Source organism: Cylas formicarius, unplaced genomic scaffold, assembly GCF_029955315.1.
Source record: "Cylas formicarius isolate icCylForm1 unplaced genomic scaffold, icCylForm1.1 PGA_scaffold_5__7_contigs__length_24384050, whole genome shotgun sequence".
Classification (NCBI taxonomy): Eukaryota; Metazoa; Arthropoda; class Insecta; order Coleoptera; family Brentidae; genus Cylas; species Cylas formicarius.
The window spans coordinates 11,781,159-11,794,629 of NW_026844341.1; the positions used below are offsets into that span (position 1 = coordinate 11,781,159).

The 13,471-nt window shown below is 43.4% G+C and overlaps 1 protein-coding gene across 1 annotated transcript; it reads right to left on the reverse strand.

Moving 5' to 3' along the window:
• Positions 1 to 10: 10 nt before the first annotated feature.
• LOC132702017 (zinc finger MIZ domain-containing protein 1) lies at positions 11 to 12,980 on the reverse strand. Its single transcript, XM_060670413.1, has 6 exons — positions 12,693 to 12,980; positions 10,592 to 10,807; positions 4,992 to 5,923; positions 4,256 to 4,931; positions 3,446 to 4,196; positions 11 to 2,159 (listed from the first exon to the last, which is right to left on the reverse strand). Exons 1-6 carry the CDS (start codon positions 12,713 to 12,715, stop codon positions 2,019 to 2,021), a joined length of 2,739 nt encoding a protein of 912 aa, XP_060526396.1. The 5' UTR covers positions 12,716 to 12,980; the 3' UTR covers positions 11 to 2,018.
• Between the last annotated feature and the right edge of the window lie 491 nt (positions 12,981 to 13,471).

Genomic DNA, 13,471 nt, shown 5'->3' on the forward strand with positions numbered 1-13,471 from the left:
ACCTGTATGGGACAATAAAACAACCATTTCAATATGCGACTTTATCATTTCTCTTAAATAAAATTTACAGTAATATATTTACATTATTTTGCAAAAAATAATACAGTATTTTGCTACGTCATAATTTCTATATAAAAGTCCTTCATTTAATTAAAAAACAAAACGAGAACAGAAATTTGCCAATAATCAGCTGATATTGACGACGCTGTTGGGATCGCTGGTTAATAAAATGATATTTGAACCGTAAAGGAGGCATTATCTAAAGAGAGTTTTTTTTTTGGTCCGAAACAAACACAAATGATATGTAACTTTGGTCTTCAAAATAATTTAAACGATATTATACAATGTGCAAAAAATATAATTGGTCCTCTTGTTTTCGATCTGCACTCTCGCACTCACAAAGACTTTTCCGAATTTGCTCAATTTGCAGATCGTTTAAGAAACAAAAACAGTTAAAAACAAAACGAATAAAATTAGCAATTATTGGCAAAATTTTACTTACTGAATTATAAAGGAAACAATTTGTATTTACACTTTCTTTTACATTATATAATTTTGGAAGCGAGTTAGTGTTTGGATACTCTTTAAATCGTTATATTACTGGTGTCGATAATGTAAATTTTCTATAAATATTTTTTAAATATAATTCTTTCGTCACGTACATATACAGTTTTTAATATTGACATCTAAAACTCAGCTAAATTTTAGAATAAGTTAACTGTTGGCATTCCTTAATCATCTATAAATAATGTGAACCTTTTTTTTGGTTAGTTTTTTTTTTTTAAATAATAGTGCTGATTTTCTTAGGAACTCTTTATAAAGGACGACGCCGCAGCTCGAACCCCGTAGCTCGAGCTACCGCGCGTGCTAAGAACAAAACATAAACAGACACAGACACATATAAGGACAAATAAAATAAAACTGCGAACATAATTTTTACCAAAATATATTTTTCTATCACATTGAATTTTTTTTCTCGAAAAAAAAAACGGGGAAAAAAGTTACACAAGAGGCCATAAACGAAATTTGTTGTTTTTAACCCTAAAGACCTTACTAATTTGTCTCTACACAATTAACTATAGGTATTGTATATACTGGGGTGATAATTAGTTATTAGGTAATATAATTATATGTTAGGGGTGTACTTATAAGTATTATTATCACAGTCTTGAATGTTCCTAAATCGAAACGAAATTCCGTCGGTTTTTTTTTAATAATTTTTTTTAGGCTTAAGTTGAACGAATACACGCAGACGCAGCATTTTAATTTCGTCGACTGTTCGCTACACGGTGGGCCGGAAAAGGGAGACTCCCGATTGTTTACTTGCATTCAGTTTTGCTTGCACCCTAACCCTTTGGGAACCCGCTATGTAACGCAACAGCTGAGGAGTCGTACAATTTTAATCGCTTAATGAAAATACCGTAATGTAATCGACTATTGTATACATATGTTATATGTATAAAAAAATGTTTGATTTTCGGCCGTAAGCAAGTGTCTTTGTCTGTCGCGTACCCGAGGTTCACAGAATTTATACGTTGTCGTTTAATACTTAAAAAGCCTATGCACATCGATATAACATGCGAAAAAAAAATTTGGTTCGAAAAATTCCGCTACTTAATAGATTTGCCGCGCGCGGTCCCGTGAATCGTTCTCGCCCGGTATATATACATCTATATACGGTCACCCGGAATGTTCGTACTGCACGGGAACAACCCCTGAACGCGTCCGCGCGATAATAATACTAATTTCTCTACACTGGCCTCCATTTTCCCTCCCCAAAGTCCGCCGCCGCACATAAACCTTAATTTTTCCTGCGTCTTATTTACAAAATTGTACAGCGTTAAAATTAATTAGTTTGATTTAGACGTTTCTTCTCATCAACGACACGAGATTTAGTCTGTATAACTCCAGTGCACGGCGTTTCGCTCTCGCTCTCTCAACATTTTTGTTTTATATATTATCACACGGGGGTTTCACTCACGTACGGTTTCGGCAATACAGTGAGCGCGCGAGGAACTCTATTCGAACAGGGCCAGCAGGTCGTCGTTGGTGGACGCGTTCGCGTGACCCGAACTGCTGCCGCTAGATGGCGGCGTGTTTAGGTCGGGCGGTTCCAGGTACGACAGCAGTTCCATCGGGTCGACACTGTCCGGCAACAGCTGCAACGAAAGATCGGCGTTAAAAATCAGCTCACTTTTGCTTGTTAAAAACATTAAACCACAAACAACGTAAACGCATCGATAACTACTAAAGCAAGAAAGCTGAAAAATGGATAAAGTGATGAATAAAAGTGTATGATCGCGTAACCCCGGGGCGCTGTAGTTGAGACACCATGTCTAACCACGTTTGGCTTGGTGCGAGTCGTAAGGCTTCAAAAACGCCCAATTAAACATCACCTCAGGTGAACTCACACAGAAATGGAACTAAAATACTGTTGTGCTCTGTCATCCTATGAGATGAAGGATTGCAGTAAAACCAATGCAGTACTTTTGTAAGCCTTAAAGATATCATCTATTTCATTTGCAAAAGCGCAATCATAACTGTAACCGGATCTACAATCTAATTGTTTCCATTATTTTCTTCAGAATCTTAGAGAGTATAGGCAGAATAATAAAAGAATGCCGATGATTAAACTCTTAAATCTATTTTAGACTTGTGCTTGTTTCCAAAATATAGCGTGGACGATATGCTTTTTCAACTGTGGTGAAAAAAATTAAAGTATTATATTGTTTTCCTAATCGCCAAAGCCAAAGAAGCAAACAGGAGAATTGGCGAAACGTCAGCAAGTCAACAACGAAAGGGGAATCTAGAAGATTTGTAAATACTATTATAGTAGCTTGTGGAAGTTTCTTTCAAAAATGGGGGACTTTCTCATCAATACTACTTGAATAAAGAACACTGTGGCAAGGCATACTCTAAAAGTCTTCTTCTAACTCCTTTTGAAATACTGTCTGCAAATATTTGGAAATATTTTTTTCCCAACTGCCATCGTTGTGTAGTTCCTAATGAGTTTATACTAATTATAACAAACAGAAAGCTCGGATCAGATTTTTTTTTAATGTTTTGTTCTTAGCTTTTACACTAGTTTCACATCAATCATCCAAGGGATACACTTACAATAGTTACTCTGCAAAACGTTTTGAGGAGTGCATGCTCATCAAATACATTCAGTACACAGTCACTGAAAAGCGAAACTTCCTTCACAATACAATGAATAAAAAACATTGTGCTACACTCTAAAGATGTTCAAACTCCTGTAGATTCGGCTTTTCTTTTGGTCTGCTCATGAAAGTAATTCTTTTTTGCAATGGAGCGATGGCTTGATAACTTGATTGTCAATATTAAACTTTTCCCGAATGTTATTACCCTCCCATGGTTTAATGTTTCGTTACTTTTCTTCGCTCCGTCATTTTTTGAGTAAGAATTTAACATGGTCGGTACTTACGTTGAGTGCCTCTTGCCCGGTCCCCTCTCCATCGATCACTGCCGCGGGATCGAAATTGAGATCCGATGGTATATCCGGTACGGAATTGTCGTTGTTGGTGGCGCCTCCGCCTCCGGCGCCGTTGGCGTTGCTGCCCGTCGAGCTGGCGCTGTTGTTGTGGTTGTCGGAAGTGTTCGGAGGCGGCACGCTGGGCGGTCCGGTACCGCCGCCTGGGGTGTGCGCCGACCCGGGCGTGTGTGGCGTATGAGGAGTGTGCGGCGTGTGGGGTGTGTGAGGCATCTGCTCGTTTAGGCTCTTCTCCATTGCGTTGAGCGGGTCCAGCGAGTTGACCGACTCGCTCAGGTGGCTCAAGGGACCGTTCCCACCCAGATACTCGTTGCTGCCGGCATAGGAACCTATCGGGCCGGAGTCCAGGGCACCGGTTCGGCCTGCACCCCCATAGGAAGGTCCGTTGATCATCGACCCGCTGGCGATGCTGTTCATATCGGGCGGAAGGTAAGGAGACATCGCCTGGGACATGTCCCAGTTGTTCATCGTCGGTAGGGTCATGCTTCCGGGCGACATAGCTTTGTTCATCCGTTTCGCGCCGCACGAGTCGTTTCCTTCGTCTTCCAGCTTGATGCCGGCCTTGGTTGCCTTCCAGTTGGCCGAACTGTCGATGGTCACCTCCTCCACGTCCGACGTGGCCAAATTGTTGAGGATTCCCCACATGTATTGGTCGACCTCTAGGCCTTCCAGCTGCGCCGGTTTGCTGCAAACAAAACGTCGGGTTATAACGCGATCGATGGGTGGAATTTCCGGTCGACTTACTTGCAAACGGGACACCTCCACGAGCCTCGTTCGCAATGAAGCTGCAGGTACGACTCCAGGTCGAAGCACTGGATGTGTTTGCACTCGTGCCCTCTGGCCGGTAATGTAATCCGCTTGAACGTGATGGGACACTTTAGGGACACTTTGAGCGCGGTCTGTTCGACCGCTTCCCGGTCCCTATCCATGTTGGGCCCCGTTCCCGTGTTGCTGAAGTTGCGTTTGATTTTCGTTATGCAGTGGTCCGCCGTGAGAAGCCTCTTCCGCAGCAGACCCTGCAGTACCGATCTGACGCTCGGTCGATGGACCAGTTGCAGCACAAACAAGTGCGAGCAACAACACGCGGCCACGGTGATTTGAATGGTGTTCCTGCCGGGTTGGCACACGTCCTTCAGGTAGAGCGGTTTGTGGGAGGTCTTATGCTCGCCCCGGTCTATGACGAGGGGCGTGGCGTTCACTGAGACCTGGACGCTCGTAGGCCAGTTGGTGTTCATCGCTCTGTCTTCGTGGTGGAAACACTTGAGCTGCAGCTCCAGGTCCGACCGCCACATGAGCGTTTGGTGCACGGTCGGTTTCAGCTGGAACACGTGATTGCTTACGGCGAGGTTGTGTTCCAGCCGGAAAGGGGGTAAGATGATGCCGTCCCGCACTGGGAAAGTGAGCCGCAACTCCTCGTCCTCTGCAAAAGAATCGGGGATTAGTATTATTATCGACCGACACGTCGACGCGTCAGACTTACTTTGAGGGAGGATGGGTTTCAGATCGTTAAAATTGGGCTTCACGTCCGGATTCGGACTGATATAGGGTGGAATACTGCTAGCCGGCGTGAGCGGTGGTGTGGGGTTGCCCGGTATCGGGCTGTGCTGATAGTTCATGTTGTTGCGCATGGCGACGTCCTGCTGGAACTGGCTACTGGAGTTGTACTGGGCTTGCGCGGACGTGTTCATGTTAAACTGACCGGAATTGTTGGAAGGGAACTGATTCATCGAACCATTGGGGAAATACTGTCCTTGGTTAGTGTACGGGGGCGTGGCCCCGCGCAATTGCCTCGAATTGCTCACCGGTCCCATGGTGCCGGGTCCGGGTCCGAACGACCCGGTCGGGCCCAGACTCTGCTGGGTAGGATACTGATTGAAAGTGGGCTGTCTAGTCCCATACGTAGGATACTGATTGTTAGGAGTGAAGTTAGGATTCATCTGGGGGTTCATACTGGGGTTGATTGTCGGGCACGGCCCGTTAGGGTAGTTTTGCTGCGCCCGCTTTTGCGCCATGTGCATCGCGGGCGACGGATACGGCGCCATCCGTCTCGGGTACATAGCGTTCGTGTTGCCTCCGGGACCTTGGACGGGCATGCCCATCTTGGGACCCATGCCGGCCATGTTGCCCATGCCGTGCATGGCGCCCATATTGTTGATGGGTCCCATGTTGTTCATCGGGTTCATGCCGTTCATTCCGCTCATGCCGTTCATCGGCATCATCCTCTGTTGGTAACCCTGGTTGTACTGTTGGCCTCCGAATTGCGCTCCGTTGTCCTGCAAGGCGACCACGCTGGCCGTTGCCGTGGCTGTTGCGGTGGCCGCGGCTACCATCGCCGCCGTCGATAATGCGTTTCCGCTTCCGTACGTCCCCTCGCCACCGTTCATACCATTACCGGCCCCATAATTACCAATACTGGAACGAAAACGCGAATTCTAATACTCCAAAGAGGGGAAATTAAAAATTAAATTAAAACAAAGAAGAAAATGTTTGGTGTTGCAACAAAAGAGGATTTTTGATATTGCAACATAAAAGAGGGAATTGTGTACCAGAACCCAGGTAAACAATGTTGGAAATCAGAATTTGTTACTGAAACAACTAAGTGTAATTGAAGACACGACAAGAGAGGGGCAATTGCTACTGACCTAACGCTCGCGGATACTGATGCATAAGATAAATTTAATACTGCAATAAACGGAGGAAAAAATCACGTCGCTCCGCCGCTGCCGTGCCACAAATCCCCGCGCATTTCCGCCCTGTTAAGAATGCTGCACGTTTTTTGGTGGTCCGGAAATACCTGAGCCGAAAAAAAGGCCGGCGAGTTTTTGACTTAACCCCCCTACCCTTGTGTGAACCGCAGCGCGGCAACCGGAAAGGTTTGCCCGCGTATCGTAAGTAGCGCGTCATCTCCCAACTGTATGTTACCACGATACGCGTCGAATTCGTAACATTTAAATTTCAAACGGTTTAGCATGGAGCTCATTCAAAACTTGTAAATTTTGAGCGCTCATCGAAATGCGAACGGTAATTATTCGATCGCCCTATAATACTGAAGCCCCGGCCGGCTGGGGTTGACAATTGCCGATCGCCCCCTGCGCGTCGGCCATTGTTTGGGCCCGCCTTTAACCCACCACCACCACCGGTCCGAAAGCAAACGCGAGAGAGCCGGGGTTTTCTCTCGGTTTGTTTGACAATCGTGAAAGAGCGGAGGCTGACAGCAGGGCTGTATTCAGCCGGTAACTGTTATGGAAAAAAAACGTCAGCCAAGAAAACGCGACGTTCGAAAGTGGCGAATGAGTGACTGCATTACAATTTTTAAAAGTTATAAAACCTTTAATATAGACCTCCATAAAAATGAAGTTTTTTCGATATAATTCGATTTGTATATTTAAAATTAAAAAAAAATGCAATGAGAAAATACGACAAATGAACAGTAAATGGTGAATTCCAATTTGACATTTGTTGCGTTGTTTAACGTTATGATTTACAAGAATTTTTAAAAGGAAGTTTAGGTACACTAATGGAAAAATAAAATAATTTGTTTATTTTTATGAGTGTTTAAAGTTACAGAAATATTTAATATAATTATATGTTTGACATTAACTGTTTTTTGGTCTTAATTTTTAAAGTTCGATAGAAAAACACTACCTTTATGTCAGTCGGTGGCCGAGTACGACCCTGCGTCAGTTTTTCCGGCACCCCGACCCCGCGTACGGACTCTTTCATTGTTGTTTCATTGTATTTATTAGTGCGTTTTTAACGTCGATATGGGGGTTTGGCGTTTTTGTACCCGAGCAGCACTGTGGGATTTTTTTTCCTCTCGACGGTTACGTCGTCGCCGTCGTCATTTCCCCGCAAAATTAGCCGGCAATATTTCTAAAGCGGCGTTGCCGCCATGTGCGTATTTCGGAACACGCAAGGAGCGGACGGCTGCGTCGTAAATGACGATTTAATTCGTTAGTCGTAAACAACGACAAAAAAAATCGCGTTTTTCTTATCCAATTTGTCGAAGCGACACGGTAATTGCGCGGAATTTTTTTAAAAAGAAAAACGCATTGTTTGTTTTCCATAGGCACGCGATACTGCGCGTAGTTTTCCGATGCCTCGGACCACAGACTATGCAAACCTAGACTTCTCACATTTAGGCTTTTAATATGTATAGTAGTATATGTTATCCATGTTATGCAAAGTATAGCTGAAAAAGTGTCAACATATGCAACTGTTTCGCGTTTCGAATCTTCTCTTCTCGATGCAACCGTCAGTCTAGGTCTATTTAGTCCACGCCCGGACGAATCGATCACGCGTGAGAACTTTTGGGATTATTCCGTTTTAATAATATATTCCCGACCCTCCCGTCCTTTTCTTTTTATTGTCGCTCCTCCTCCATTAAGAACCGGCAAGCAGGCTCCCTCGAACGGTTATACCGAGTGACAAAAGCCTAAAAGTTCACGCAAACAAATGTCGGGGATATTTTAAATTTATTCGGAACTAGTCTGGATAAAGAAGTTTTGCCAAACGTTAAAGTACAATTCCTGGTACCAAGCTCCTCGATTTATACCAACTTCAGAAATACTTGAGAAAAAGAACAAGTTACTGAAACAGGGATTGGAAGTCACACGTTTGTGACAGTTCATGAATTGGCACTTTCCTATGACTCACAACTCGTTTGAAAAACAGCAAAGTGCAATTCCTGGTATGAAGCTCATCGATTGAGACCAACTTCATAAATACTTGAGAAAAAAAATGAGTTACTAAAACAGGGTTTCTGAAATACAACGATCTAATGAAGCACGGACCAACTCTAGGAAGTTTATGGCAGATCTTGAATCAGCACTTTCCGTTGACTACAAATTCCAGACTTGTTTTGCAGTTAACAATAATACGGATGAAATTAACCAAAATTTTTGGTTGAAAAATTTGTCGAGCCTGTACCGACTGACTACGAAAAATCTTTTGTTTCGTGGTGATAGCCTCGCCCTCCAAAAGTTCCGAACTTGAACAACGTCGTATACGCGCCGATGGTTTCGCCTGTGGCTCGGTGGAGACGGGAGGAGGGTGGGTATTTGTAACGGCAGTGCCTAGACCCGGAGGGAAGACGAGACGTTCGGCACGCAAGGGGGTCGAGATTCGGAAGGAAAATAATATTCGATTGGATTGAATTTTTCGGAGCATCGCTGCCAAATTGCAGAGACGCCCCGGGGCGGTCGAATATAACGTTATGGATCAAATGATTACCGGCATAGATATCGGATATTTGAAGATTTTATAGATCCGAATCGAGCCGACCGGATCTTTTGCTGTTCATTATCGAAATCATGAAAATCAGTATAGAATAGCCAATTAAAATTCTTTGAGGAGTTAGACCGGGCTGTATCATTCGGTCACGTATATTCAACAAGCGGCGTTCGATAGTACTAGAGATACATGAGCAATCTACAAGACTCAATGAATAGATGTAATTAAATGTAAAATTAGTAAAGAAGCTGACCTATCGGAGAACCTTATAAATAGAAAAGAAGGTGGAAGTCATGAATGTCATCCAAAAAAAAAAGCAACGGCTAATTTCAGAACTTAAACTATTACGGAAGTCGTCATTAAAATCACCCGTTGAACTATTCAAACCCAGCTTAAGAGAAACTAACCGGCGCAAACACCTCTGGGAAAGTTTAAACCGCGATCTCGTATTCTGGAGGACGGACGGTAAGTATTCTTCTTTTGCCATAATATTTTTACGACTTCGTCTCGTCACGTATGCACCGAGACTAGAGAACTTTCAGGTCCCCAACGAAAAGGCGCAACTTTTTACTACCTGCCCCGTAAAGCGTCATTATTAATAAGGGGGTTGCGGGCCGTTTTTCTGGCTCGTCGTGAGAAAACGATACAAATGGCGGGTACGTGGCATGGAGAGCACGTGTTTCCCAATACAGGCCAATTCTGTCTACCTAAAAGATATCCGTCGGGAAAGACGGCACTTAAAAACGCCCCCCAGGCCCACAAATCCGGCCCGAACTACCTAAGATTTCCCAGAAACCACCCTCGTTTACGATACCGACCGTGCCCCCGCAGCTTAACATCCCACCTCGTGTCAAAACAGGGACGTTCGCGCGATTGTTGCCTGCCAGAGAGCTCGTTTAAGGGAAGAAATATCGTGTTCATTACCCCCACTCGAGACGACACTTCCGATCGAACCGTACGTCGGTGACGTCGGCCCGCGATTTGGCGGAGACGACATTCGGAATTTATTTATTTATGACACGATCGCGAGCCAGCCAGCGTTTGATGTTAATAATACGTTTAAGGTTTTCGATTATGTTGCCTTTTCATTGACCTGGTTATCATTCACGGGGCCCGCCTCGGACCCGAGAGACGGGCGACGTTGCCAAATTCGGCGGTTTATTTTCCTCGACCTTCGATGCGGCCACGGCACGAGACGCTCAGCCCCCATATTAATAAAATACCGTCTTGAAAGTATTATACATGATTAAATACGATCCATTAATAAAATACGTTCGGGAAATTAAATTAATGTTTAACGTGCAGTGCAAATGCGCTCTAGAATTCTATAACGTAATTTACTTAATAAAATATAATCTAGATTGTAATTGAATTTATAAAATATACTCTAGACTGTAGATTATAACTAAACAACTAAAACAGTGCTAGGATTTAATTAAATTAATAGATTACGATCTGTATTCTAGTTATACTTTGATTATCAAAAAACTTTGATAATTTACTTTAATGAATGGTTCTATTCCAACTTAAATTAATTAAATTAAAAAAATTAAGTTAAAAAACTTAAACAAAATGCAATGTAGTTCTAATAAAAAACTTTGATTATAGTTTAAATGATAACAAGCGTTCTGGGACACACTGTTACTGTTACAGAATTTGATTAAATTAATGAATTACGACTCAGATTCGAGTTTATTTAATAAAACAATGTCAATTCCAGTTTGATTTGATTGATTGATTGTTCTGGAACGCAATTTACTTTATAGAAAGGTTCCTAAATGGACCCAAAATTCGAATGTGGTTAATAGAATACGTTCCAGAATAAAAATGAATTGCTAAAATACATACCCTGGTGGCCGGTAAGTGTTTTGGCTGTATCCAACTCCCGGCTGGCCCTTGATGCCAGCGGCGGGGCCGTTCGCAGCCGCGTAACCGTTGGGCTGAGGGGCCGGGCCTCCCGTGTACCCCCCGTGGGGGCCCGACTGCGTGGACGTTGTTACTCCCCACACGTTGGTCACAACAGACAACTGCTGCTGGGTAGCGACGCCACCTGGCGACCAGTCCCTGCGAAACAAACGCGAGGTTTTTTTTCCATGTTTGTTTTTAAATTTCGATTTTTTTTTTATCGATTTACGTGACGGTAGACGCGGCGACCGACGCAAGTTTGGCGGTCGTAATATATGCAATCATTTTAGTGACGCGTAAGTTCTTATCGCCCGCATCGGTTTTAATTGCGAACGATCGCAGCGCTTTCGTCGGCCGAGAGATGGCGCCGCGGGTGCCGAAAAAAATAAAAAAATTCGTGCGAATCGCTACGTGCGGTTCGCGTCAGCCTTGATAATCGCGAGTTAATGATATTTTTAGGCGCCCGTTCGGGTTTTAATGTTTTTCGGTATCGATAAAGGTCCGTTATAGGTGAACGGCGAAAAAAAAAGTTAATTTGTCGGTTTTCAGTATTTTCCTAGCAGGCTTTTTCTTTTTTAAATTTATCCATGTTTGTTCGAATTACTGCAAGGTAGAAATACGAAATTGACGTTTAAGTAAGACTATATAAAAAATTAATTATAGCATAATATTACAACAAATTATAGTTAATTAATATCCGCAATAGCACATTCGATAAATAAAATTAGATAGTAAATGATTCGGTGAAATATTTCCATTTATAAAGAACAAAGTTTTCAAAGTTATTCGTAAGTTCGGGTTAGGCCGATTTTCGAAAAAGTTTGCCTGTTTCGAAATCGTTTTTCCTATATGTTTGATTATCGCTGGCAATTGTTTTCCTATCAAATAATTTTCGGAGATTTTCGTCGCCGCCGGGTCAATGACATCGGAGAAAAAGACAGTTTTAATTTTTCGCACACGGCACACCGCGACTTTCAGACGGCTCGTTTTTTATCGATTGTTTACTAAGTACACCTCGATTGACGTTGTTTGAAAGTTTAGATATAATTTTCGTGATGTTCACGACTTTTACGCACCGGATAATCCTGCGCCCCAGCTAGTTTTTATTACTATCAACTCACGCCCAATCCGATTAGGATGCTTTTTTTTACAAATTGATTGAGTTTACGGACGAAGGGGTATCAGTCCAAAGAAATTGGAATTTTATTCACCGATAAGGATATTATTTTTGATAATTTGTTTTATCCACTCGCGCCTTAACTGATTGACGAACGGAAGACGATCAGAGCCCCTGGAGACGAAAATTAAAATGTTACTCACCAATAACGGTAGTATCTATTTTTTTCATTTTTTTTTATCTGCCTAACCAATCAGAATTAGTTTTTTATACTGTCAAAGGACGATCAGTCCAAAGCGTGAAGACGACGGATAACAATGTTATCTATTTTTTTATCCCTCGCACCCCCATCAGAATGTTTTTTTTTCACAAATTGATGAGTTTAAGGACGAAGGGCGATCAGTCCAAAGTCTCCATCCCCGGAGACGTAAATTGAAATTTTAATGTATTAGAGCGGATTTCTCGACTTTTACTCACCGATATCGATATTATCTATTTTTTGTTATTTTTTTTTATCAACTCGCGCCTTAATCGATCGGAACGAATTTATTTGAAGTTTGATTGAGTTTGCAGACTAAGGACGGTCAGTCCAAAGCCTCCACAAAAAGGCACGACGACGATGGATATGCGGATATCGTGAAAGTCTTGTGTGGTGAGGGGATTGTTTCAATTATCCATCGAACACTAACAATCCTTTGGTGCGCACTCACACACTGCTGTCGAATAATCCAAGAAATTTGGCACTTCCTCACTATTCGATAAATCCAAAACACCACTGGGGTTCACTTGGGGTAATCCATAAAATCTGTAGGCCTTCACAGTTCTGTTTGACGCACCAACCACACGTACTGCCTCACTGCATCCAAAATCACTTTCCGCAAAATCCACCGTCGCGTGCCGTCCGCAAAATTAAACCTTCGCATTTACCTGTAGGAAGTATAGCCCAGCATTTGAATGAAAACATAAAGAAGAGTGTCTCCTTTGCCTGACGCGGGGGACCAACACCGAAAAATGCGGAAAAATACAAACAGGACGGTCCCCGGAATTCACGACCGATTCATCTCGATCCGGTGCGTGAAACGCGCGCTGTCAAGTCGGGCCGCAATAGCACACCACTCTCTCTGTATTCTCTGACACCAGTGCCGTTTGACGCTTTCGCGACTCTGCCGTTCGGTTCCGTGCTTACACGAGACGCGCCGAACTACTACTGACTGGTCCGAGTCGACCGTAAGGATCGCGGAGAAACACCGGAGGACGTTGGGAGGGCGAGGGGCACCCGGCGCGGCGGTGGGGCGCAACGAGGGGAAGTTTGACCCGAGAACTCGGCTTATTCTCTCCTCTCCATACCGTGCGGCCACAATATCGGTTATAGCCGGCGAGGTTGCCGGTTTGTTTGATGAACAGGGACGGGGTCAGGTCGCGGAAACTCCTAAGTCATCCTAATCGTCCACTTTGACGGAAGCATTCCAGGATTGCTACCGTGAAGTATCGTCACATAACTTTAGGGCCTGACAATAACGTTTTCTGTAAAGCCTCCCAAATTAATATCCGATCTCATGCTTCAAACAGGTGTCGACCCTACGCAGTGGAAACTTAAAAATGTGTGCCCAGTGTTTACGGGTGGAGAATTTTGTATGAAAAAGGATTGGATGTATAAGGTTTAATGCCCAAAGGCCGACGAACTTTATACAGGGGGTCATACAATT